Source organism: Eschrichtius robustus, chromosome 19, assembly GCF_028021215.1.
Source record: "Eschrichtius robustus isolate mEscRob2 chromosome 19, mEscRob2.pri, whole genome shotgun sequence".
NCBI classification, from domain to species: Eukaryota; Metazoa; Chordata; class Mammalia; order Artiodactyla; family Eschrichtiidae; genus Eschrichtius; species Eschrichtius robustus.
The window spans coordinates 2,600,177-2,626,460 of NC_090842.1; the positions used below are offsets into that span (position 1 = coordinate 2,600,177).

General features: G+C 53.6%; 1 protein-coding gene across 2 annotated transcripts in view; it reads left to right on the forward strand.

Moving 5' to 3' along the window:
* Positions 1–26,284, forward strand: part of FBXO31 (F-box protein 31) — a 39,903-nt gene that overhangs the window by 10,044 nt on the left and 3,575 nt on the right. The window contains exons 2-9 of one of the 2 annotated variants that reach the window (XM_068528775.1): positions 1,740–1,811; positions 5,052–5,138; positions 12,557–12,633; positions 15,221–15,388; positions 16,008–16,082; positions 23,100–23,209; positions 24,135–24,288; positions 25,377–25,738. In XM_068528775.1, coding sequence (XP_068384876.1) covers positions 1,740–1,811; positions 5,052–5,138; positions 12,557–12,633; positions 15,221–15,388; positions 16,008–16,082; positions 23,100–23,209; positions 24,135–24,288; positions 25,377–25,738 — 1,105 coding nt within the window. The remainder of the gene's footprint in view (positions 1–1,739; positions 1,812–5,051; positions 5,139–12,556; positions 12,634–15,220; positions 15,389–16,007; positions 16,083–23,099; positions 23,210–24,134; positions 24,289–25,376; positions 25,739–26,284) is intronic. The other variant, XM_068528776.1, reaches the window with a different exon arrangement.

Below are 26,284 nucleotides of genomic sequence, written 5' to 3' on the forward strand. Positions count from 1 at the left end.
CGAGGCTGCTGTGGGCACCAAGACTGTTCATCTTTGCAGGGGTGGAGCCGGTTGGGAAGGAGTCGCGTTGAGTATGTAGGCGCTGTCAGCTGTCCTTGGGAACTATTGGTTAGCATTCCGAATATTCTAGGTGTTGAATAGGAGATGCCTATGGGCTGTATCCAGGTTTTGGTTTTCACATTCTTCCCATCCTAGGATGAGCTAGCTGCTCAGTGTTTTTCCAGATCTGCTACATTATTAAAAAAAAAAAAAAAAAAAAAGGCATTTCATGCAGTTATAGTAATAGCTAAGGAAAGCAGCGAGCTGGGGGACACACAGGGGTTTGGAACCAGCACTCTGCTGTTGCAGGGGTGTCCTCGGAGCAGCTGTGTCAGGAAGCCTGGGGGCCAGTTGCCTGACACCCCTGAGCCTGGCGGAGCCCCCTCCCCACCAGCTGCCACCCCTGCCTCTGCCTCCTTTTTCAGCCTCAGAAGTAAAGGTTTTTATTTATTTATTTTCCTTATTTATTTATTTTTTTGGCTGCGTTGGGTCTTAGTTGCGACACGCGGGATCTTTCATTTTGGTGCGGGCTCTTCCTTGCGGCGCGAGGGCTTCTCTCTAGTTGTGGCGTGCGGGTTTTCTCTCTCTAGCTGTGGTGCGCAGGCTCTATGGCACGTGGGCTCTCTAGTTTGCGGCCCGCGGGCTCTCTCATTGAGGTACGTGAGCTCAATTGTTGTGGCGCGCGGACTTAGTTGTCCCGCGGCATGTGGGATCTTAGTTCCCCCACCGGGGATCGAACCCGAGTCCCCTGCGTTGGAAGGCGTATTCTTTACCACTGGACCACCAGGGGAGTCCCTCGGAAATAAAGTTTTAACCATATTTTATTAAGGGATATAATTATCCCCTAATTTAGTGCAAACAAAAATGCGCTAAATTTCCAATCAATACTGCCTTTTGGCTTTACTTGGAAAACTGTGTGAGTTTACAGCAGGTGGGAAACAAGCCCGCAGCGCTCCTCCACTCTTCCTCCTCCCACTCTCTCCTGCCTGCCGGGGGCCACAGCTGGGTTCCAGCTGGGCTCCCCCATCCTTTCCTGCCACCTCTGCCTTACCTGGTGGTGCAGTGGCCTCCTCACGGGACCCCCCACCTGCATCTCCAGGTGTGTCTCCGCTGGCTCCACCCACAGGTTACCCGGTCCAGGCTGCTTTTCTACCTGAGACTCTTCAGTGCTTCTGCATTTCCTGTGGACTCCCGGCTCTGGCAGGACCAGGAGACCACCCCCTTTCCATCCATCCTCAAGGCCGTCCTGGGCAGCCCCAGCTGTGTCTTCGTTTAACAGAATCAGTAGGGGGTTGGGGGGCCTTCGTGGAACCCTGACACCAGTGGTGGTCTCATTTCCATGGGAACTCGCATCGTCTCCAGACTCTGAGTTTCTGCCACACCGTGGTCATAAACCAGGATGTCTGGTTGTGGGTTTGAGAGATTAGGTTTCTAGAGCTTATCAGAATAGACATGGCAGGTTGCTATTTCATTCAGAGTGGTGTTACCTAAAAATAGAATAGTGGCTTCATTGGTGAGTGAGGGTGTTGACTGAATGTGGAGAAGGCCCATGAAATCTCCACAGTGAAAGAAGGGTCAGGCTGAGAAGACAAGGCCAAGGCTGAGGCATGCGTGCTCCACCCCCACCCGTACGTCTATTAATATTTCTGCTGCTTTATGACTTCTTGACTGTAATTTCCAGCAAACGTTTCTTGTTGCAGAGTACGGCGTTTGTGAAAACTTGAGGAAGCTGGAGATCACGGGCGTGTCTTGTCGAGATGTCTACGCGAAGTGTAAGTTGATCTGTCACCATCTTCTGTTAACTTGTTCCAGAAGCAGGTGCTCAGTGACATCAGCCACGGAAAATAAAAGTCCATGGCCCTCAGCCCACAGGTCTGTTCTCAGATACCCTTTAAATTCAGTTTTGACATTGTAGAGACAGAGCTGGTAGTAAACAGCACTGAAAAGGTCAGGGGCTCTCTTCTCCCTTTCTGAGTGAATCATGACCCTGATTTTGCAGCGCAGGTGGATGAAGGTGTCTATCCTCTGGGAAACGTGGCTGCCCTGGAAACAACTCTGGTGTGCTTGGAGGTGCCCGTGTCTCTAGATCCCAGGCCTGCAGCCTGGTTGGAGACGTGGACCCCAGGAGCGACTGTGACATGCGGCCGTGACAGCTGCCAGGGCCCCTCCTCGCCACCCTGACCGCACCAGCCCCGGCCCTTCCTTGGCTTGTTTCCTGCAGGCACGTTGAGTCTCCCAGCGCCCCCATTTCTTGTCCCCGCCCCTTTGCTTTCCAGAGTCGCCAGCAACGCTCTGTGATGCCTAGAGCCCCCGGCCCCAAGCACCTCTCTGCTGGCCCTTCCTCAGGGCCCTTTGCGTGAGGCTGTGAGGGTGTCTGTTGGCACTGACGTCGCCCAGGGGCAGTGGGCACACCGTCTCACGGGGAGCAGCCCGCCTGTCCCTGCCCAGCGGGGTGTGGCGTGTGTTGTTAATGTTCGGGGCTGGTAGTAAAGGACGGGGTAAGAAGGATCATGACGGCCCGCTTCTCTTTGGCCTAAGGTTGACCTGTTGACCTCTCTGAAAAGGACCTTAAGTGTTCATCTTAAAACCGTCTTGGTAGATTTTGGCTTACACATTCTTTTGAACTCTGCACCAGTTCTGCACTGAACACTTAGACCAGATGGTGCTTCTTACTTAAACACCCAGAGGCTGGGACCGGGCTCCTGCTTGGAAAAACGTGTGATTCAGGATGGAGGGGCTTCCCGGGGGCCGGGCTGCTGGCTGGGAGCCAGCGTGCTGGAGGCTTCCTTCCAGTGCCAGGGCTCGCTCGTTGCTGTCGCTTGCTGTGTTCCCTCGTTTCCGTGGATTCGCTGCTCTCAGAGTTCCCCCGGGAGACGCCTCGCCTCCTGTGTCCCGCATCCCCCACACAGGTAGACTGTGGACTTCTGCGGAGCATCAGCTGTGTGGGGAGACAGCCCAGGGGGGCGCAGTTGGTCCCCGAATCTGGGCTGATTTCTTCACCCCATCAGACTTCTCTCCACCTCAATCCCGTGGCCATTTGGGATGTTGGATTGGCCAGTGTTCCTGGGTTAGAATTTGCTCACGAGTGGGGAGATCTCCTGTTGGAGGCTCTAAGTTCTTCGTGGACCTTCCCTGGCCGCCCTGGGCACGTGTGGTTCTCGATGTTGGCCCTCGGCTGTGCCTTCTAGGCTGTTGCCCCCTCCCACCTTCTCTGGGAGCCCTGTGTGTCCCAGCCCCACTTCGGCCACCTCCCAGTATCCCCTTCTCCCCACTTGCCGAGGGGCTCGGGCTGCATCCTCACCCACCCTCAGACGCCATCCCAATCCACTGCCCCGCCCCCGCGTGCCCCTGTCCTTGGTCCTGAAGCCCAGGGCAGGGCTGGTCTGCGCAAGGCCTCCCGCTCCTCCTTCACTGGCAGGTTTGCACTTTGGTTTCTTCTCTGGCCTCTGCTTCATGTCCCACCCACCCAAGAGAATGCGTGTCTCCAGGGAAAGTGGGTCTTGGGGCCCGAGTGGTCACGTCTCGTGAAAATGTAACTCCTTCCTGTCTTGTGGTCTCAGTGGTGAGAACAGTGCCACTTTGAATCCTGCAAAGCCCAGAGTTCCAGGGGTGGAAAGGTGGTTGTGTCCCCTTCCCTCCCCTCCCGCCCTCCATTCTGGGGGTGCCCCCAGGGCCCCGCCCCACTCTCGGCTCCACTGTTGCTCCCCAGAGTCCGTGTCTTAAGTCTCCCAGAGCAGAGAATCCAGGAGGCCGCCCTCGCTATGGGCGTCGTGTCCAAGTCAGAGGCACACTCCCCACAGGAGTCCCTGTGAGCGCACAGAAACGAGAGGTTTCCTGGCTTTTGGGACGGTCAGCTGTTTCCATGAGGATCTCATATGAGAAGTCCTTATCATCTCACTGCTTTTTGAGTTTGTCAGGCCATTTGATGATATCATCTCAAAGCAACTTGAGTTCTCTCTAAGAGTTGTAAGCCCTCAAAATACTCCTGGAGGGAGGCAGGTGCTCATACCTGCTAGGTGTTGGGGGCTGAAGCACCCAGAGGAGAACACGTGTGAGAATGAAGGCCCCCACAGAGCTCATCTCAGCTGTGGGCAGAGGGGTTGCCCGGGCCTTGGGGGCATCTGTCCTGTGGAGGGGACATCTGGACACAGGTGGATGGACAGGTGAGCAGGAGAGAGGGGGAGGTCCAGGTGGGCCAGGGAGAGGGGACAAGGGCCACGGCGAGGTCACAGGCAAAGGAGGACATCTGGAGACTTACTTCTTTGACTGCTGGTTCTCAACCCCTTGAACATGGTTGTCAAATCCAGAGACTGATTCATATTATCTGTTATCAGCACCCCAGAGTGTTTGATCTGCCCCGGCCAAAGCGAGCTTCAGTTTTCATTTTCACAGTGCAGGAACTGTGTTTTTGTGAATTTGCTTTGAAGGCCTTATCCAGGAGAAAATCACTTAGCTTCTGGAATAGGTGGTAGAGGACAGTCGCCCCTAGTTCCTGCTTAGATGGTAGAGTCAGCTACCTCAGTCCAGGGGTGAAGGGGTCTGATTGAGTTAGGAGGCTGGCAAACACTGTCCTTTGTCAAAAACAAAACACACGCAACAGGTGAAGGACAATGCCAGATGTGCAGCGGGCAAGCTGGGGATCCTAGTTGGGGCACAGGGTTCCCTACACAGTCACCCCAAATATCTGTGAGCTGCGACCTCTGCCCTCCCACCTCGGTGAGCCCCGCTGATTGTGGTGGGTGATGGGGAGAGAGCCCGGAGGGGGTCCCGAGCGGGCCTGCCATCATGAGTTCCTGGTGTGGATCACTGACTGACAGGAACACCTGTCACCACGATTCCTTCTGGCCAGGCCGGCCTCCTTGGCAACCGCTTGCCTCCCAAGGTTCTGGGGGTCAAGGATGTAGGGAAGCGTGTGATGTCGGTGAGGGACAGGTGTTGAGTCCTGTGAAAATGGTTTCTACAGTCGAGAAGGCAGAACCATCTTCAGCCCTTTCCCTGCTGTGTCTGTTCAGGTATAAACCCTCGTGTGAAGTCGGGCCGTTTCATGAAAATTCTTCCCGATTACGAGCACATGGAATACAGAGATGTTTACACCTGCCGTACGTATCTCCTGCTGGCTTCCGCTTTTGTGGGCGAGCAAGACCGAGAAGCTGCATGGATAGGGCCTCTCACTCACAGCACGAGACAGCTTTGGTGCCGAGAGCGAGCTGACCTCCTTGGCTTTTGCTGGTTCTCACTTTGCTGCAGCGTCCTCCGTGGCTTGGCACAACCAGGGTCACTCTTGAGCGGCGACCCCAGGGCAGCTGCACAGACGGGCTGGGTGTCCGCAGCAGCTTTGGGTTTTTGGATTGTACCAAGCAAGATCACCACGTTGCTGTGCATTTTAACATTTATCGCTTCTTGAGACAGAGTAGAAGCCTCAAAAACCTTTCTATTCCAGAATGGAACATAAGCATTCACATCTAGGCTTTATTAGTCAATCACGTATATTTTCACAGCATATGTCAATTCAAAAAGTTTACATACACACACACAACAAAAGTGTGTAGAAACAGTTGATTATTTAGGTCCTGATTCCTCCTTCGATTGGCATTACTTGAGCTCTGGAAATTTTCTAAGCCACATTCCATAGGTGATGAATGCTGTCCCTGCCTTTTATTGGGTTGAGCCGAGATGCACTGAAAGCTCTTTTTTTTTTTCTTTAAGTTATTAATTTTATTTACTTATTTTTGGCTGCGTTGGGTCTTCGTTGCTGTGTGCGGGCTTTCTCTAGTTGCAGCAAGTGGGGGCTACTCTTCATTGCAGTGCACGGGCTTCTCATTGCGGTGGCTTCTGTTGTTGTGGAGCACGGGCTCTAGGTGCGCGGCTTCAGTAGTTGCGGCACGTGGGCTCAGTAGTTGCGGCCTGCGGGCTCTAGGGTGCACAGGCTTCAGTAGTTGTGGCTCGTGGGCTTAGTTGCTCTGTGGCATGTTGGAGCTTCCCGGACCAGGGATCAAACCCGTGTCCCCTGCGTTGGCAGGTGGATTCTTAACCACTGAGCCACCAGGGAAGTCCTGAAAGCTGTTCTTACGTTTCGAGAAGCACAGGGACACCCCTTCTGCTCTTTACTCCACCCACCGAGTGCTCCTCATGTCAGCGTTGCCGCCGTGGAGCAGACCCACTCTTGAGTCTTAGAGGTGCACGGTTTCGGGACTTCCCTGGTGGTCCAGCGGTTAGGACTTCACCTTCCAATGCAGGGGGCTTGGGTTCAATCCCTGGTCAGGGAGCTAAGATCCCACATGCCTAGCGGCCAAAAAACCCGAAACATAAAGCGGAAGCGATATTGTAACAAAGTCAATAAAGACTTTAAAACTGGTCCACATCAAAAAAGATCTTTTAAAAAAAAAAAGGAAGTGCACAGTTTCTAACAAAACCTACTCAGAGTAGAGGAAATAGAGTTGTTTGTGGATTTTCTCCTAACCCCCATCGGACTCCAGCCACCTAGCTGCCATGTGCTGGCTGGTCCCGTTTTACTCAAGGGGTTATCCTGGGGTCCGGACGGGGCTGCCCGGGTGTGGGCAGCATGCTTTGGGGTGGTGTCTGGGCTAACAAACCCACCTTGTGTGTCACCCAGGGCCCGGGGGGATGGGTGTGGGAGCGATCACCACAAGTCTGGGGCTGGGCTGGCTGGTTATGAGGACGCGAGTTCTGTTCTTTTCCCTGCCATCTCGGCAGTAGGCTCTCTAGAACATTTTGTCACGGACTGCGCTGCTCTCCCTGCTTAGCAGTCAGTGAGCCCCGGTGCCTTCTCCAGCCCCACGGGAGAGATGGTGACGTAGCGGGTATCGATGAGAACAGCGGATCAATGACACTGGCTGTGCTGACGGGAACTGGGTGCCGCGGGCTTTTCGATACAAGCAGACAAGCACTTAGAGGTCCATTATGTCACACGGCTGTCACAGGCTTCTGGAACAACAGCCCATCTGGAACTTAATACCATAGGGCTAGTGTGGAATTCTGACCCACCTCTGGGGGTGGCCGGGACCTAGGAAGCACCTAGAGTTGTTTTGGGGGGTGTTCTTTTTGTCCCCAAGCGGTGGGCAGAAGCTTCCTGCAGCTGATGAGGACAAGTCCTGAGTCCGGACTTTCTACCATGCTTCTAGGAGACCACGTCCAGAGTGTCTGGACTAGAGCCACATACTGTGATGCCCCCCAGTTGCTTGTAGCTGTATTGCAGGCTTGTTTTAATTGGGGACTACTGTCCCGTTGAGGTGTGAGTGTAGTTATAAAAATACAGTAGAAAACTTGAAAGATCTAGAAAACATAATAAAAATAACCAGTTGTTAGCATTGGTTGCCTTTCTCTGTGGACTGGTCTGTTACCTGGATGGTCTCCTAAAACATCAGGGAAAAACTTACATGCATGAAAAAAAAAACAGTTTCAACTGAATTTGAAACCTCTGTACGCCCAGGTGTTCTGTGTTCCAGTGTCCTAGTGTGTCCTAACCGAGGGCACCTCGGAATTCATCCTCTGACACTCACCAAAGCTCCAGAGACGTGTGCTGTGACAACTGGCTTGTAAGGAACGAGGCCCTGGGGCTGTTCCTCATCCACTTGTGCTCTTCCTAGAGCCGTGGGGCCTCGTGTCCCCTGGTCCCCTGAAGTCCTCTGGGCCACGTTCCCTTGGACCCAAGAGATATCTCCCCACAGCCTTGTGGCCCAGATCAGCTGCTCTTGGTGTGTGTATGCAGCTTCCTGAGAGTCTTGATCATCCATGTCTGTAAGGCGTCGGGAGTGTCCCAGGGGATATATTGCCTTTACGATGGGTCTGACACGTGTCTGTGTGTGCTAATCGTTGGTGAGTGTCCGAGTGCACTTTGAACTTAAAAATAACGTCGTGTCCCTGTAGGGCTCTGGGTTTTGAGGTTCACACCCAGCATCTTGGCAGTGCTTGAGATTGCTCGAGTAGATACGAGGAATTTGTTGGACCCCCCCCCCTCCCCCACTGGTGAGGAGACGGACAGACCACTTTTAATCCTCAGGTGCAGATAACACAGGGTAGAGTCTTTGGAGGGGAAGGCCCCTCCAAAGTCCAGTCTGCCAAGTGGAGCCAGGAACACACTGCAGGATGGTTACTGAGGAAGGAAGGAGACCATTGGTAAGAATAAAACAGAAGGGTGCTCCTGGAAAGGGCAGTGGGGCACCAACGGTATGTACGTCTGAGAGAGGAGAGACCCTCTGCTGATTACGTGTCTATGGAATGTTTCTCCTGATTTTGTTCTGTGTATTGATTTTGTATCCTGCAACGTTACTGAATTCATTTATTAGCTCTAATAGCTTTTTGGTGGTGTCCTTAGGATTTTCTATATATAGTATCATGTCATCTGCAAATAGTGACTGTCTTACTTCTTTTTCAATTTGAATACCTTTTATTTCTTTTTCTTGCCTAATTGCTCTGGCTAGGACTTCCAATCCTACATTGAATGAAAGTGGGGAGAGTGGGTATCCTTGTCTTTCAAACGATTTCAGCTTTTCATTTTGAGTGTGATACTGGCTGTGGGTTTGTCATACATGGCCTTTACTGTGTTGAGGTACATTCCCTCCATACCCATTTGTCATAAATGGATGTTGAATTTTGCCAAAAGCCTTTTCTGCATGTATTGAGATGATCATGTGATTTTTTTAGCCTTCATTTTGTAAATGTGTACATTGATTGATTTGTGCATGTTGCACCATCCTTGCATCCCTGGGATAAATCCCACTTGATCATGGTTTATGATCCATTTTGGTTTGCTGATATTTTGTTGAGGATTTTTGCATCTATGTTCATCAGGAATATTGGCCTGCAATTTTTTTTTCTCGTGCTGTCTGTGTCTGGTTTTAGTGTCAGGGTAATGCCGCCTCATAGAATGAGTTTGGAACTGTTCCCTCCTCTGATTTTATTCTAATTACCAACAGCTTCTAGCAAGTGGCAGGAGATACCATTAGTTGTATGATTTTCCTTTGGGCAAGGAACCTCAGTTCTGCAGCGACAGATGTGGTGATGTTACGGCCTTGCTGGGTGGTGGGCCGCTGTCCCGAGTGTGGTGGGCAATGGCAGCTGCTGGTAGGAGAGCAGGGAAGCGACTGCTCAGTATCAGAGCATGCTGTGCAAGGAGGGTTGGGTCTTTTGGGTTGGGTGTTGTCCAGTGTGTTGGAGTTTCCCACTTGGCTTGTTAAGTGACCCTTCCTGTTGGCAGATGAGAACCCTGACTAGGACCCTTTTCCTGTTAGCTCCTGAGCTGAGCCGTCCCTTAGCCATCTTGGACTATTGTTCCTATTTTGGGGAGTAGGAGGGTTGCGTTAGAGCCAGGGATGGTTTTCTGAACACAGCCGTGCTGACCTCGGGGATCAATGGTTGGAAGAGTCTCTGAGCTGGTGTTCATTCTGGAAGGCCCAAGTCCTGCTTCGTGGGGCTGAGAGCAGGAGTGTTGTCGTTATTCTGACGGAGTTTAAGTGTGGTTCTCTGGTGTTTGGGTCCCCTTGCCCACGAATGCCTGTCTTCTGTGGTCTCCTAAGAGCTGGGACCTTTGAGCGCACCTGCCTCTGACAGGAAAGCACCCGAAGGGTCTGACCCAGTCCACTTGCTGTCTTAGGTCCAAAGCCTGCCGTCTGCACCTGGTCCGGTGTCATTGGGACTTAATCCCGTTTACTCTCCTGCATGGTCAGTGGTTGTTTGGAAACAGCGTCGGGAGGGCTTGTTGAGCTGGGATCTTCTTCCAGTCAAGGAGCCCTGGGGTGTGGTCAGCGCCTGGGCCAGGAGGTGCTGTGGATTCTGTCTTAAGCCCGCAGGCCCCTTGTGTGCCCTAGGCAGGGTCCGGGTGCGGGTCAGAGGAGAGCACAGGGGCTGCTGCCCGAGCTCATCGTGCTCCTTACCTCCTGTGGTGGTGACGCCTTAGAGCTGCCCTCCCCAGCAGGCCCTGGGCACAGAAGGTCGCCGTGCGGACAGGCTGCCCTCCCACTCCTGACACCTAGAGTTTCGTGCGACTCCAGTGGACTCCTTCTGTCTGAGTGCTGCCTGGACTTGTTGAGTCTTTCAGGTCACTTCTGCCGGACTAACTCTGCGACTTCTTAGAGAATACGTTATAAAACACAGGTGTCACGTGGCCTTAGGAAACCGCGTGGCTCACAGTCTGCCTGACGACGATGGTCTCTGACTTCCCCTCGGATTGTCCTGGGTGGGCCCAGGCTGGGCAAGCCAGCGTGGTGTCAGCGGGAGCGAGGGGCACACCCGAGTCTTCTAACGGGCACAGAGCTTAAAATCCAGAGACAGTTGCTGCTCTAAGCACACATGGGAGGCTGAACTTTTATTTCAAAGAGATGCTGCTTTTAAAGCAAAACAAGGAACTCCCCTTTGGGAATTGCTGAGTCTGTGGCCTATTCTTTGAACAGTCTTTCCAGGGGCTTCGAGATCAGATTGATTGATCTTGGAAAGAGCCAGATGTTGCCAGCAGTCAAGTTGGGAGATGAGGGGAGGGGAGACAAGAGAAGACCATGCTGTATGGGCCCATTTAATTTTTTCTCCACTATTTTATCGTGAAATTTTGAAAACACACAGAAAAGCAGAAAGAATTGAACACCCATTTACCCGATTCCATAGCGCCCTGCTCCACTTGACTCCCATACACCCGTCCCTCCGTCCGTCCTGTTTTGCGATGCATTTCAAGGTAACTGGCAGCCATCAGTCGATTTCACCCCTAAACACCTGAGTGTGTGTTGCACTGTCTGAGTTCAGTATTTGTTTATGGCTCCTGACCCTGCTTATTACTGCTGGTTTAACAAACACAAAACCCATCGGGGTATGGCCATAAAATAACCACTGACTTTAATGTGTGTCTTGTAAACCGCCTCAGAGGATTGCACACGGCATGAGTGGCAGGTGCCCTGCAGACCATCAAGGCTCATTTAGAGAAGTGTGTCTTCAGGCTGAAACCTTGGGGAACAGTTGGTAGTTTCCCACCAGCCGTCTGCATGCCCTGCAGGCTTGGGATGGTTCTGGCCTCACATTCCTCTTCCCTGAACCCCGGACCAAGTGGTGGCTGGAGAGCTGCTGTCTGGGCTCAGGTCCCCCTGGGCCCTGCTGCTTGGTCTTCCTTCCTGAAGCCTGTCGTGATGATGCAGCTCTAGCACTTGGAGACCGTCCATGGCTCCCACTGGGTATTCGCCAGGGTTTTCAGACACAGAACCAATTTCTTCGTAGGTAAAGAGATTATTATGAGGAATTAGATGGCACAGCTGTGGAGGCTGACAAGTCCCAGGGTCTCCAGTCAGCAGGCTGGAGACCCACAGGAGCTGGTGGTGTAGTCCCAGTCCGAAATCCGGCAGCCTCCAGACCCCGCAAGAGCCCATGTTTCAGTTCGAATCCAGAGGCTGGAAAAGACCAATGTCCCAGCTCAACGCAGTCAGGCAGGAGAAAATTCCCCTGTGTTTGTGGGAGGGTTAGCCTTTTTCTCCTCCTCAGGAAGAGCCCATGATCTAGTTAGAGTTCGAAGTTAGAAAAGACTGATGTCCCAGCCTGCAGCCAGGCAGGAGGAGCGTCTCCTTACCGGCGGGAGCACCAGCCTTCTTCTGCTCTGGCCTTCAACTGATTGGACAAGGCCCACCACACTAGGGAGGGCAATCTGCTTTCTCTTTCCACAGATTTAAATGTTAATCTCATCTGGGAACACAGACACACCAGAATAATGTTTGACTAAGAATGTCTGGGCCCCCCATGGCCAGGTCCAGTTGACATATAAACTTTACCACCACACACTGGCTGCAGAGAGACCCCAGACCCTGAAGCTGGCAGGCAGGGCCCTGCATGAGCTGGTTGTCTTCTTTGTGCAGTTTGCTCATTCTTTCATTTGTTCACTGTTCACTCAACAAATACACGTGCAGAGGAAATGGAAGCGAAGGACTCTTCCCAGGGCATTTACTGCGCTGGCCATGGCCATGCAGTGGGGTCTCAGGTCGGCATTAGGTGCCCTTTTCTCCCGGTGCCCTCAATGAATATACATGCACTGCTTTTGAAATACGGGGCAATGTGTGTGTGTGTGTGTGTGTGTGTGTGTGTGTGTGTGTGTGTGTGTTTAAAAGAAAGACAGATGACCCAATTAAATCTTACTCTACAGCCCCATGATGTTTCGGACTCTGCCCCTGGTAAAGAATCCCACACCTCCTCCGTTGTGTAGACTGATGGCAGGGGAGGTTCACTGCTTCACAAGGGCGCCCACTGCACGTCCTTCGAGGCAGCAGTTCCTTGTCATTGGAGCTGATACGCAGAGGCTGGGTTTCAAAATGACCCAGTTGTCTTACATTTTTACTCTTAGAATGATTTAGACACTTGTAAGATTTGCTTGAATCCACATTTGTTTGCAAGGCTCTGTTATGAGACTTCGTGAGGGATTTCTTCACACGTCCCTCCTCCTCTTCCTCGTGCCCTTTCCTCCGATTATTGACTGTAAAGTGAAGATCAGCTGGCTCTACAATGAAGTCCTGTCCTCTCTCTTTCCCTGTAGTGCTTCACCGATACAGACACATTTTGGGACTGTGGCAGCCAGATATCGGGCCGTATGGAGGACTGCTGAACGTGGTGGTAAGTCCCAGAGCGTCGGGCCTGGGTTCTGGCGGATGGGACTGCGTCCTCCCTCCAGGGGGCAGGCCAGTGGTTCGCAAAGACTCATTGGGCCAGATTTTATTTTCTAAACAAGCAGAGATTCATTTTAAGTGGCTCTTGGCTTCTGCCACATCCATGGACTTCGTGATGACGGGATGCCTTCCCTGGTCCCTGCCTCTTGGACACTGAGGGCCATCGGCCTTCACACCCCCGGGACACTCCAGTGTTGGTTTGTGCACTGGTTCGTTGCCCTAAATCAGGGGTCTGCAGGCTGAGCAAAGCAAAGGAGGCCGTGTGGGGCCCTCGGAGGCTGGCCCTAGACAGAAAGCCCATGCCAGGCCTGCTCCACCTGGGGACCAAGTGGCGTAGGCTTGGTGTCATGGCAGGTGTCTGTCCCTTCTCTTCAGGCTTGCCCCCTGAGGTCTACAAGCAGCATTTTAACTTTACTTTATTCAGTCTTTATAGCTGGTCTCAGCAGGAGGGGCTGTTTGATACAAGCTCCTTGGTCGTAGCCAGGAGAAAAGTCTTCTGGTTTTAATTTTTATATGCTTCTTGGTCACTTGTCTAGAAGCATATAAGAATAGCTGCTCATTTTTGGGTCCATTTGAGAAACTCAGATCTGACTTTTCTTGGGTTTAACTGGTGTTGGCGTCTAGCAGGATGCAGCCCTCGCCGGTGCTCTTGCCAGGCACGAGTGGTGCCTCTGGGACAGAAACCGGGACCTGAGTGGGGCCGTTGTACTTGCTGAGCTCTGGGCAGGGGCCTGGCCTCGATGTTGCCGTAGCTGATGGTGCAGGGAAAACACAGCCAGGTGCCCTTTGGCCGGCGCTGCACACGCGCTCGGCAGGCCAGAAGCCGAGTCCAGGGGACTGGCCGCAGCTCGTGTCACGGCTCGCGGATCTGCCTCGCTGTGGCCGTTGGGGCCCCCAGGGAGCCTCACTGTGGCCTCCCCCGAGCCAGGTTCACGTAGGCCACGGGGTGACTCCGGTTACTTCGTCACTCTGTATTTTGCTCACCAGGTGGGGTTTGGGCAGGGATAAATATTGCTGCATATTCTTTGTAATTTGGTGGAAACATCTGTTAAGAAACTTGCTTTACATTTGTTATGTTTAATATCACTGGGGGAGCCTTGCTTTTAGAACATTCTCACAGGGGCCAAGACAGACAGCTCCCAGCGTGGGCAGGTTCTTTCCTTTCTTTTAGTCGGGGAGGGTAATAATTGTTTGTCTTACTGGCAGTGAGTAATAGAGTTAAAAAAAGAAAAAAAAGGCTTCTGAAGGCAGGGGATAATTAGGGGAAAACGGAGCCCATGACAGAACACCGCCAATTGGCTCTTGTCTCAGACGGTTAGCGATTAAGTTCTCTCCTCTGTCGCCAGAGCCGAAACCTGTGGACCCAGGCTCCCCCAGGAAGGCAGGAGCGACTGCTGGGGCATCCCAACTGGGCTACAGAGGCCACCCCCTCCCCTCCACTGAGAACGTGCCTGGGGACTGCCCCCTCCTTTGACCTGATCACCACTTTTATCATATGCCATTTTGAACCATACAAGGGTAGCGGGAATGGCAGGGTGAACGCCCACAGACGCCCACCTCCTGGACTCAGAGGTTGGCCGTAGTGCGCCCGGTTTACGGTGTCTGTCTCTGCCCCTTTGCCTTTTCTTTTCAGTATTTTAAAGCAAATCCCAGGCCCGTGTCAGTTCATGTTTGTACTTCAGTGTGGGTCTCTAACCATGTGGGTGTTTCCCACGTTCCCACACATGTGAGGTCCTGACCACACCTCACAGCAGTGGCAGTAATTCCTGGATTACCTGAGTCACAGTCCACATTTGAGGCTTCCTGACCGTCTCAGAACTGCCTTCGACAGCTGGCTTGTTCACGTGAGGATCTAACCAGGCCCTCGTGCTGCCTGGTTTGTTTTGCCTCCTGAGTCTCTTCTGTGGAAAGCAGCACCCCCGTTTTCGTCTGGTCAGTTGCCCTATTGGGTGTCGCACTTTCTGGATCATTCCTGCTTCTTTCTTATGTCTTTTAGCTTGTTCTCCCGGCGCCTACCCACCCCCACTTCATAGCTGGAAGTTCTCTCTAAAAGGCTTGCTCGGATTCGGGGCTAACCACTATATTTTCTATTAAAATATTTAGTTACTTTTTCAGCTTTACTTAGGTATAATTGACAAAACTGTAAGATATATAAAATGTACATTGTGGTGATCTGATTTGATGTACGAGTACACAGTGGAAGGATTCTCCCGTCTACTTAATTAACGTACCCATCACCTCACATTTTTATTTTTTTTTTGAGGGGTGGGGAGAGCACTGAGTTCTATTTCTTAGTAGATTTCAGTGATATAGCAGTGTTATCAACTTTAGTCACCGTGTTTCATATTGCGTAAACCACTTTTCGATTAACACACACTGGTGGGCGGGGCCGTGCTCGTCCTGCCGCGCTAGATGGGGCCCCAAGGTCCCCGCGGGACCGGAGTGTGGAGACGGGAATGGTCCTCGTGGTGATCTGGGGGGTGCGGATGCTGAGCCTCCGCCTCCCCCTCACCCGTGTGTGCACCTCTGCACAGGTGGATGGCTTGTTCATCATTGGCTGGATGTACCTGCCTCCCCACGACCCTCATGTGGACGACCCGATGCGGTTCAAGCCCTTGTTCCGAATCCACCTGATGGAGAGGAAGTCGGCCACGGTGGAGTGCATGTACGGCCACAGGGGGCCCCACAATGGCCACGTCCAGGTGAGCAGGCGGGGCAGCGTGTGCAGGTAAGGGGCTGGGTCTCCTCACTTCTTCCCGGGCCTGCTGCCAGCGGTTTGCCAGGGTCTTCCCAGCTGTGCACCGCGCCCACGCCGGTCAGCAGGAACGGGAAGCGGGCCCTGGCGCGGCCCTTCTGTGCGCTGTTTGTGCCGCTGTCGCTCCTCAGAGACTCACTTGCTGGAGCCTCCCCTGAGTCTGCCTCTGCTTAGAACCAGTTGTGCTTCCAAGCGAGGTTCCTCACTGTTCCTTTTTCTCATCTTCGCAAGGGCATCAGCTTGGAACCAGACGTTCTGCTCTCGGATGTGGGCCTGGCAGGTGGCCAGCCCGCGAGCAAGCCTGTTCTCTGTCTCAGTAGGAGAGCGCCAGCCCCTTTGTGCTGCTCTCGGACGCCCCGGGGGACAGCGACGCCTGGCCCCCTGGGAGGGAAGCGTGTGCTCAGGGGGGTTCCAGCCTTCCTTCTTAGACCGACCGTGATCTGGCGGCCTCTGGGGCTCCTGTAGACGAGTGGGGTGCATGGGTGCGGGAGGGACTGGTGCACGCCTGCTGTGGTGGCGGTTAGGGGCTGACTCGTTACCCTTTCTCCTTGCTGTGGACACTCAAGGTCGTGAAGAAGGACGAGTTCTCCACCAAGTGCAACCAGACGGACCACCACAGGATGTCTGGTGGGAGGCAGGAGGTGAGGCCGGACCCTCCTGTCCTGCGGGGCAGCCGAGGGGGTGGGTGCTTTGAAGGGAGGGCCGCCTCCCGGGATCGTGCTGGCGCTGTGGGCGTGTGTGCTGGGCCCAGGTTCTGAGTCCCCACCGCCGCCAGGATGAACGGGCCGAGTAGAAATAGTCCTCTACCTGGTTCTCCGTCGCCCCTTTGACAAGAGGCCCGTGGGCGGTGGGGTCTCTTCCTGGATGTGAATTGCAGGGAGACCAGAGGCCTTTATTGGCATGAACCCCGTGGTGGAGGTTCCCAGGTCACAGCCAAGTGGTGGGTGAGCCTGCGTGAGTGTCTTTGGGTTTCATTTCCGCACAAGTAATCTCACATTGCCTTTGAGTTTTAGTTACACCACCATCTCGAAACATTCTTAGGAAAACCTCGGACCTTTAAGTACAGGATGCTCGTTGCAGCTTGCGTTTATTTGTCGGGTGCATCTCTTAGCGCTTCTGAGTCTGCTGGGTCCCTGGTAGCCAGGGGTCTGCGGGGAGACAGCGCAGATGGAGAGTACACACGTGCTGCTTGGAATCTGTTGAGGGTGAACGAGGCCCTTGTTTTCCCAAACGCATGGTATGTGAAGATGCTGGTAATGACATGCTTCCTTCCCTAATAACACTGTCATTCACGGTCTCACATACAACCACATACACATCAGTGGCTGCTCCAAGTCCACGTTTAAGTGAAACACGTCAACAACATATTTTCCAAGAATAGAACCTCCTCAGCTGTTGAGACCTTAAAAGGGCCGTGTCATGGATTTCTGGAAATACGCACTCTGGGATCAGAGAAAGTTCCTGTGAGCCAACTACCGTGTGTGGCCTCACCAATTTGGAGACGGAATGGTATTTTTTCTCATTGTGAGGGTAATAACATGCTCCTTGTGGAAACTAGAAAAACACCTAGAAGTTAAGGTGAGAATAAAATGCTTTGTTGGAATCCTGACTTTGGTGGTTAATTTGCATTTCTCTTGTGTCTGAGGCTAAGGTTAGTGTCCTGTGGTTCCTTTTCTGTGAAATCTGTGTTCATATCCTTTGCCTGGTTCTGTTTGGTGGTGTTATGTTTCTAATTGATTTGTAGGAGCTTTCATCCTGGGAGGACGTGAACCCTTCAAGATACGAGGAAATATTTTTTCCTCCTTCATTCTTTTGTCTTTGTTTGATATGAGGTATGTTTTCACTTGTGGAATTTAGTTTTTAATTTTTATATTTGCAGATGTATCTGTCTTTTCCTTTTTTTTTTTGGCCACACTGTGTGGCTTGCGGGATCTTAGCTCCCCGACCAGGGATCAGACCTGGGCTCTCGGTAGTGAAAGTGCAGAGTCCTAACCACTGGACCGCCAGGGAGTTCCCCTTCCTTAATAGCTTCTTCGTTTGATGTCATCTTAAAATCCTTTCCCCACTTTGAAATTATACTTACAGACGAGCTCGTGTTTTCATTTTCATGCATTTGTTTCCCACATTTATTGCTGGTTCTGTGGGTTTATTCTGTAGAGTGAGCTTCAGCCCGCCTTGGCTATAGTACAGGTACCCTTCAGTCACCCCAGCACTGGTGCTGAGTGATCCAGATTTTCTCTACGATTCAAAATGCCATCTTTGTCCTGTGCTGCCATCTGAATTTGATTTTCTTCAGGTAGATCTTGCACGTTTGTTGTAAAGCATCTGGTCTTTTGTTGCTGTTGTAAATGGACTCTTGGCTCTCGTATCTTTCAGCTGGTGATTTTATATATAAAAGCTGTTGCATATTAATTTTGTACCTACCCATCTTACTGAATTCTGTTTCATTTATGAGCATCTTTGAGTTGATTACCTTGAGTTTTCCAGGATAATACTGATTATCTGCAAATAATGACATTTCCTTCTTCCTTGACCCCTTGTGGTGAGGACAACACCCTTGTCTAGTGGTGGGTGTGGTTCACATGGTCCTGTCATGAGGCAGCAAGGTGGCCTTGGGGTCAAGATATACATTATTATGCTAGGGATGGAGCTGTTTATGCGTGTTTTATTAAGAGGGCTTTGTTTGTTTTAATTGAGAAATGATGTTGAATTTACCAGTTTTTTTGAGCATCTGTGGAAACCATCAGGTGATTTTTTTCCCCTTAATCTAGTAACGTGATGACTTACGTTAGTAGATTTCTAACCACTTCGAAGCCGTGAGAAGAGGTCTTGTTTGGTCGTGGGGTACAGTTCTCTTTGCTCCTGGATGCTCTTTGATCCTGTTTTATTTAGGACTTCTGCATTGATGAACGGGCTTGGTCTAACATTTTTTGTGCTGTCTTTGGCTTTAGGAGCAGTCTTTCGCTGGCTTCTAGAACTGGGGAGCCTTTCTTTTCTCTCTAGGCCTCGGAATCATTTAATAGTGGACTTGGGACTCCTGCCGGGCTGGGGTGGGGAGATGCCGCGCGTCTGCAGGCAGAGCAGGGGCTGGGCTGCCTAAGGTGCCGAGGGATCCATCCTAGAGTCATGGGGGCAGGGGGCTTGCTGTCTGAGGCACGGTCGCTCTGTCCATCTCAGCTGCCCGGGGCCTCTTTGCTGGCTCCTTGTGCTCTGTCTCCCGTCTCCCTCCCTCTCGCCCTCCAAGGGGGGAGCTGGGGGACTGGGGGACGGGTTCTCCCATGGATTCCTGTGTCAGCCTGAAACATCTTCACTCTCTAGCTGAGCCTTTCAGACCCAGAGCGTGGCTTCAGGCTCCAGGGAGAGAGGAGGAGCCGTCAGGTGGGCACTGCCGTGTGTCCTGACAGCTCTGAAGAAGAGGTGAAAGTCTCAGCGCCGGATTCCGGGCTCCTCTGTGCTCTGATGGTTGATAGTCACTAAAATTCTGGGCCACAGGGATGCTTCCCAAGGGAACGGAGGACTCCTGGTGGCCTAGGAGGGTAGGAAGGTGCACGGGCCTTGCTTGTCACCGTCCCCAGGCGGAAGGCTGTCCTTGGTACCGTGGAGCGATGTGGAGATGTCCGCCCCAGCCCCTGCAGACCGTGCTGGCTGTGGTCCCTTCGCCAGCACCCAGGGCCAGCTCTGCATAAGCTGCGTCCTGAGGCTTTGCCAACCACCCCGCTCCCCGTCCCAGTCCTCAGTTCTGGGACTTCTGCCAGCTTTGTGCACCTTCCACGGCCACGGCCTGCGGCGGGATCTGGCCCCTCAGGACCGGGGTGTCCTGCTTGCTCCTTACGTGCCCCTCCTGGGGGCCCTCCCTGTGCTGCTCAAACTGCAGCTTCACCTCCTGGGCCTTTGAGAGCAGCTCAGGCCTTCGCCCGCCCGGACCCCGGCAGTGCGTCTGCTCTCTGGCTCCCGCGGCAGACGCTGCCTGCTCTTCTTCCTGGATGATGGCGTGGCTGAGCCACCATCTTCCCTCCCTGCCCCCTCCCGTCCAGGCCCTGCAGCCTGAGGCTTCTGGAAATCTGGGGTGGGGGTGGGGGGGGGCTGTGAGGAGGAGCAGAGATGGGGAAGGGCGTGTGGCCTGGCCCTGCCTGGCCCTGCCTGCGGTGTGCTCGGCCCTGTGGAAAGGCTGTGGCGCTGGACTCCCCAGTTGCACACAAGTGGCTTTCATTTTGCTTTCCTTTGTCTTCTGTCCTTCCTCGCCACATGCCTGAAATGATACCTCGTCGTCATCGTCAGGTACGAAATCCTCAGAGTCGGGAGGGAGAAGAGTGCTGACACAGCCCCATGAGGAGCGGCCTCCGCGCCCGTCCTCCATCATCCCTTCAAGTTTCCTTCAGCCTTTGTGATGTAATTGCAGTCTAACTATCTAATTTGGATAGTTTTTCTTTTTTTTTTAGCTTAACCGTTATTCCAGAAACATTTCCCAGTCTCATTAGAATTCTTTACAAACTTTTTTTTTTTTTTTTTGGCCATGCTGCGCAGCATGCAGGATCTTAGTTCCCTGACCAGGGATTGAACCCGCGCCCCCTGCAGTGGAAGTGTGGAATCTTAACCACTGGACCTCCAGGAAAGTCCCTACAAACTTTATTTTTAATGCAGCGTTCCATCTGTCATCTGCTGCGATGTAATGACTGTAGGTGTGTGACCGTCCTGCAGTTGGACTTGGGGTTTGTGGTCAGATATTCCCCTGTTACCCTCCTGACCATGTGCCTCAGTGACTTAGCCTCTGGGAGCCTCAGCCCTTGTCTGTAAAACGGGGCCATGAGGTTACCTGCGGTGCCAAGTGATTCTGGAGGGTTGAGTAAGACGCTGCAGGTGAATGACTTAGTGCCAGGCCTGGTCGGAGCCGCCCAGGAGAGATGCCGGGCATTATTACTGTGACCCACTGCCTGAACTCTGCAAAAACGTTGTGGTTTTGGATTGTACAGAAATGGAATTGGGTAAAAGGCCCTGAAGATATTCCAAATTCTCTTTACATGCTGTCAGTTTGCTGGTCCCCGTTTACAGCCCACCAGGGCACGTGAGCCCCCTGCCTCACTGCGTTCCTGCCAGCCCTGGCATTGGCCCTGGCAGAGATGAGACCGGTTAGCACGTGGCCTTTGGTTAGGTTTAATTCTGCCACCTGCTAGCTGGGTGGCTCTGGAAAGGTCTGTTGACTTTTCCAAGCCCTAAACCTCTGTAGAACAGGGAAGATGTTAGCACCCAGCTCCTAGGCCGCTGTGCAGAGTGAAGCAGTGATGGGGCGGTGTTGGCCATGGTGGACGAGCCCTGGGTCCATAGTGGACTTACTCTTGTCTGATATGTTCTAGGCCCCTGTGTTTTTCCTTGTGGATACGTGTCTGGTAAGATAATTTCATAGTAAGCACATTTGTTCTGAGTAATTGGGTCTGCTTGGTAGTCTTAATGACTGACCTTCTCATGCAAAGTAAATAAGATTATGACTGTTCACAGGCCAGCTTCTTGATATTTAGCTCAAGTCTGATTATGCACCATGGCAACACTGAAATCACTACATTCTTTTACTTCCATTTTTATCTGTTATTTCTCTGTTTGATTTTTTTTTTAAGGGCCTATCCTTCATGAGTTAAGCCACTTAAGTGGAAGATTTTGATTTGGGTGAAGTCTAATTTGTCAAGTTTTTTCCTTAGTGGTTATTGTTTTCTGTGTCTTAAAAAACTTTGCTTACCCTCCAGTTGCAAAGAGAGTCTCTCTCTCTCTCTCTCTCTCTCTCTCTTCTTTTTAGAAGTTTGGTAGCTTCACTTTACTTTTCGGTCTTTGACCCACCTTGAATGGTTCCTGTGTGTGGTGTGAGGTGGGGATCGGGGCTCCTTTGCTCCCTGTGGTTGTGCAGTTGTTCGAGCACCATTTGTGTAAAAGACTTTCTTTCCCTGGGGGGTGGCTTGGACGCTGTGATCGCAAGTCCACTCCTGAGACACGTGGGTGTTGCCAGGCTCTCTCTCTCTCTTTCTCTTTTTTTTGGCTGCACGGCTTGCGGCATCTCAGTTCCCCGACCAGGGATCGAACCCAGGCCATGGCAGCAAAAGCCTGGAATCGTAACCATAGGCCACCAGGGAACTCCCTCCAGGCTCTCTCTTTAGTTCTGCCCTCTTGCTCAGGTACCATCTTGGTTACTGTCGTCTTGTAGTGGGTCACAGTGCACGCTAGTGTACATCCTCCAACCTTGTTCTCTTGCAAGATTGCTCTGGATGTTCCAAATGAATTCCAGAATCAGCTTGTCAGTTTCTACAGAAAGCATGGTGGGATTACAATTGGCCTGATACTGAGTCTGTAGATCAGTTTGGAGACAGTTGCTGACCTAATACCGAGTCTCCCAGTTTGCAGGTGCCTCTGCTCTGTAGGCCTCTTCCCCTGCCTTTCAGCAGCATCTAGTGGTTTTCGGAGTAGAGGTATCACGCATGTTTTGTAATGTTTATTCCTAAGTCCTATGTCTTTTGAGGCTGTTGTAAGTAGGATTTTTAAGTTTTTTTTTTACTTTCCACTTTTGTGCTGCTAGTATACAAAAATTCAGTTAATTTTATATATTGACCTTGTAGTTCTAATAGTTGTTTATTTCAGTCACTAGTAATTTCTCTTCTTTGCCAGGGATTGGGCAGTAACATATTAAAGCAATTGACAGATTGTAGCTTTTTTTTTGTAAATTCCTTTTGCTTCTGTTTGTAGAGCTAATTCTATATATTCATTAGAAACACTGTGTTGAGTTAGGATCTCAGAGCTGTGGATTAGTTATGTTAAGTGTACAGAATGAAACTGTTAAGCACTAAATAGCCTTCATTGTTCGATTCCATAATGAATTATTGGGCTGTGCGAATGAGGTGTTTATTTATAAAAGTCTTCTTTTTATAAATATACTTACTGAACATAACTGTGAAGGCACATTTTATTTTATTTTATTTAAAAAAATTTTTATTGAAGTATAGTTGATTTACAGTGTGGTGTTACAGTGTGGTGTACAAAGTGAATCAGTTATACATGTGCATATATCCACACTTTTTAAAATTCTTTTCCCATATATAGGTCATTACAGAGTATTGAGTAGAGTTCCCTGTGCTATACAGTAGGTCCTTATTAGTTATCTATTTTATATATAGTAGTGTGTATATGTCAATCCCAGTGAAGGCACATTTTAAAAAGGAAAATCCACCTACACTCTCTGCCCCGCCTGTCCCTATCCTGTTCCTCACTGGTGGCTGCAGAAAGCAGTTCTGCTGACTCGGCCGGCATGGGGGTCTGCTGTGCCCACTCCCCCAGAAACCTGAGAACCAGGCTCAGTGTAGATGCCACCTGTGTGGGTGGCACAGAAGTGAGGCTTGCACAGCTGCCTCCTAGGCGCTCTCGACACGGGCTGCGGCCCCATCCTCCCCGAAGGACCCCCACGGTCCCCGCGCTTCCTTCCTGTTGAAGTCGGGGAAAGCAGGGACCAGAGGCCCTGGTGCCATGCCTCAACAGGAAGGGAGGCCAGGAGCTGGGAGACCAAACACACAGCAGCTCCCCTCCGTCCTGCCCGACCTCTGTCTTCATCCCATGCACCCAGCATCACAGCCTCTCCGAGCAGCCCTAGTGTTGTGGCGGTTTTCGTGACCTGTGTTCTCTTGAAGGAATTCCGCACGTGGCTGAGGGAAGAATGGGGGCGGACGCTGGAGGACATTTTCCACGAGCACATGCAGGAGCTCATCCTGATGAAGTTCATCTACACCAGTCAGTACGAGTAAGTGCAGCCCCTCGCTGGGTGTGAGCAGCCTCTGTCTCAGGCACTGTGAACACGGTCTCTCTCCCGGTGGGTGCTGTGTGCACAGCCCCTCTCTCTGGGTACTGTGAACACGGTCTCTCTCCCGGTGGGTGCTGTGTGCACAGCCCCTCTCTCTGGGTACTGTGAACACGGTCTCTCTCCCGGTGGGTGCTGTGTGCACAGCCCCTCTCTCTGGGTACTGTGAACATGGTCCTTCCCTCAGGCACTGTGAACACGGTCTCTCTCCCGGTGGGTGCTGTGAACATGGTCCTTCCCTCAGGCACTGTGAACACGGTCTCTCTCCCGGTGGGTGCTGGGTGCACAGCCCCTCTCTCTGGGTACTGTGAACATGGTCCTTCCCTCAGGCACTGTGAACATGGTCTCTCTCCCGGTGGGTGCTGTGAACGTGGTCCTTTTCTCAGGGTACTGTGAGCACACTCCCTGTCTCCTGGCCCACCTCGGTGTCCGTTTTCTGTCTGTTGGACTATCATCACCCACCAGCCGTGTGCTGTCACGGGCCTGGCCTGTGTGTTAGAGCCTCATAATTGCTTTCCCACGTCCACCTGTGGGGCCTCTTAGCCTCCTTGCTGCCATGCCCTTGCCTCCGGACCCTGTCCCATGGCCCCTGTTTAGCCCCTTTGCAGTCTCAGGGGTCCCTGCCCCAGGGTGATGGAGAAGGTGTGAGGTGTGCTGTGCACATGTGAGTTGGGGGGAGCGTAGCTCAGGAACGACGGGGTGCCCCTGCTCCCCACTGGCCTGGTGGAGAGCTAACCCTGGCTGCCCTGGGCCACCCTGCCCAGCCCGCCCTATGCAGCATGGCTGGAGGTGCATGAGCTCTGTACTCCTGCCCCTGCTCCCGTGCGGCTCTGTGGCCGAGCTCTCATGCTGCCCGCTCCCCCTGCAGCAACTGCCTGACCTACCGCCGCATCTACCTCCCGCCCAGCCACCCAGACGACCTGATCAGGCCTGGCCTCTTCAAGGGCACCTATGGCAGCCACGGCCTGGAGATCGTCATGCTCAGCTTCCACGGGAAGCATGCCAGGGGCACGAAGATCACGGTGAGTCCAGGGGCTGCCCTGGCAGGCCCAGCACCGTGTGGACCCCATCAGATGGGCGTGGCGTAGTGTGACTTGGGCCGCGCCCTGGCTGCTCAGTGTGGGCCCCGGACCTGGCACTGCTTCCCCGGGGAGCTTGCTGGGAACGCAGGCCCCACCCAGACCTGCTGATCCAGGGCCTGCCTTCCACAAGATCCCCCGGCGATTCTGGACGTTTCCAAGGCAGCCTTACCACACGGCTCTCAGCCCTGGCCACACCCTGGATCCCTGGGGAGGTGGAGGAGACACTGATGCTGGGGCCCCATCCCAGAGATTCTGATTTAATGGGGGTGGGCCGGGTGAGGGGCTCCAGGAGCTCCCTGGGTGACCCTGAGGTGCGGCCATGGTGGACACCCTCTGCATTAGCACTCCGGCCCCCGTGGCCCGTCCTGGCCTCAGCAGCTCGGGAACGCACTGGGAGGATTTCTGAGCTGAGTGGGGGTCCCGGATGACAGGCCCTCCTCTGTCACCCGCTCTAGGGGCTGCTATTCACGTGCTCGCCTGTCGCTGTGCAGGTGTTGGGGGAGTCTCTGCGGAGGCACAGAGCAGGCCTCTTCCTGGTCCTCACAGGGCACTGCTCGCAGCTCCGTCGGCCGGGCTCCTTGTGGACGAGGGCCTGGGACCAGGCCGCGGGGCCTGGGCGTTCTCCCAGGTTCATGCTGGGGAGCTTTCGTGTTCCAGGCAGACAGTCTGGGCTGGCATTTCCGGCCTGCCCCCCATCTGACCGGGGAGGGTCCATGGACCTCTCCGGGCCTTGCACCTCTTCAGCTGTCACGCAGGCCGGCTCCCACCTGAGGTCTCTGGTTGCAGATGTGCCCGCGGGCCCTCCCAGGGTCGCTCGTGGGTGCTGTTGTCCCCTGTCCTCAGAGGTCCTTCACAGAAGGCTGCCTGTGCTGGGCGCTGCTTTCTAAGGGCTTCTGAGATCTTCTGACTTGTGAGGGGTTGCCGCCAAATCAGTAGGAAGGCTGAGCGAGCGCCCTCGGGCGGAGGTGTGACCGGGGCTGGAGGCTGCGGTCTCTGAGCCTGCTGACCGCCGCCCGCTGGCTCCGCAGGGTGACCCCAACATCCCTGCTGGGCAGCAGACGGTAGAGATCGACCTCAGGCACCGCATCCACCTGCCCGACATTGAGAGCCTCCGCGACTTTAACGAGCTCTCACGCATCGTCCTGGAGGTGCGCGAGCAGGTGCGCCAGGAGCAGCAGCAGGAAGGTGGGCCCGAGGACGCCGAGGGCCTCGGCCGGCAGAGCCCCCAGCCCTGCGCGGAGCCACCCGCCGAGCAGGCCAAGGGGCCCGGGGATGGAGGGGCCGAGGCCGCGGCTGAGCCGCCCGCCCAGTCGGGGCAGGGGCAGCCGTTTGTGCTGCCGGTGGGCGTGAGCTCGAGGAACGAGGACTATCCCCGGACCTGCAGGATGTGGTAAGGATGCCGCGGGGCAGGCAGGACGGGGCTTCCCGGAGCGGGGCTCTGCCCGGCCAGCAGGGAGGTGGCCTGGGGTGGGGCCAACCCCGCGTTGGGGGCCCTGCACTGGTGGGGAAGCTCTGCCTACTTGGGCCGGGTCCCAGCTCGGGCCGAGCAAGACTGTGAGGCTCCTGTCCCCTCACCCCTCTGGGGGCCTCAGCTGCCAGGCAGGGGGCCTCCTCCCCAACGCCTCTCACCGCACAGCCGCTAAGGTCAAAGGTAGACAGGCAGACAGGTGAGACGTCGGGCGGCGCTGAAAGCAGGCCGTGGCGTCCCTCCCCGCGCGTCCCCTGGAAAGCCTGCTCGGAGCGTCCTGGACGACCTTGCAGGGAAGGCCTGTCCTGGGGTCTCACCGCCTCCTCATTTCTTCGTGTGGTTTCTCCCTGGCTCTAACAGCCTCCCCGCAGAGGCCGTGGGCCCCGGTCTGGGACAGAGCCTGCCCGCTGCTGCCAGCTCCTCGCTTGGCATGCTGTTTGCACGGTCCTGTTTTAGAGATGCACGCCC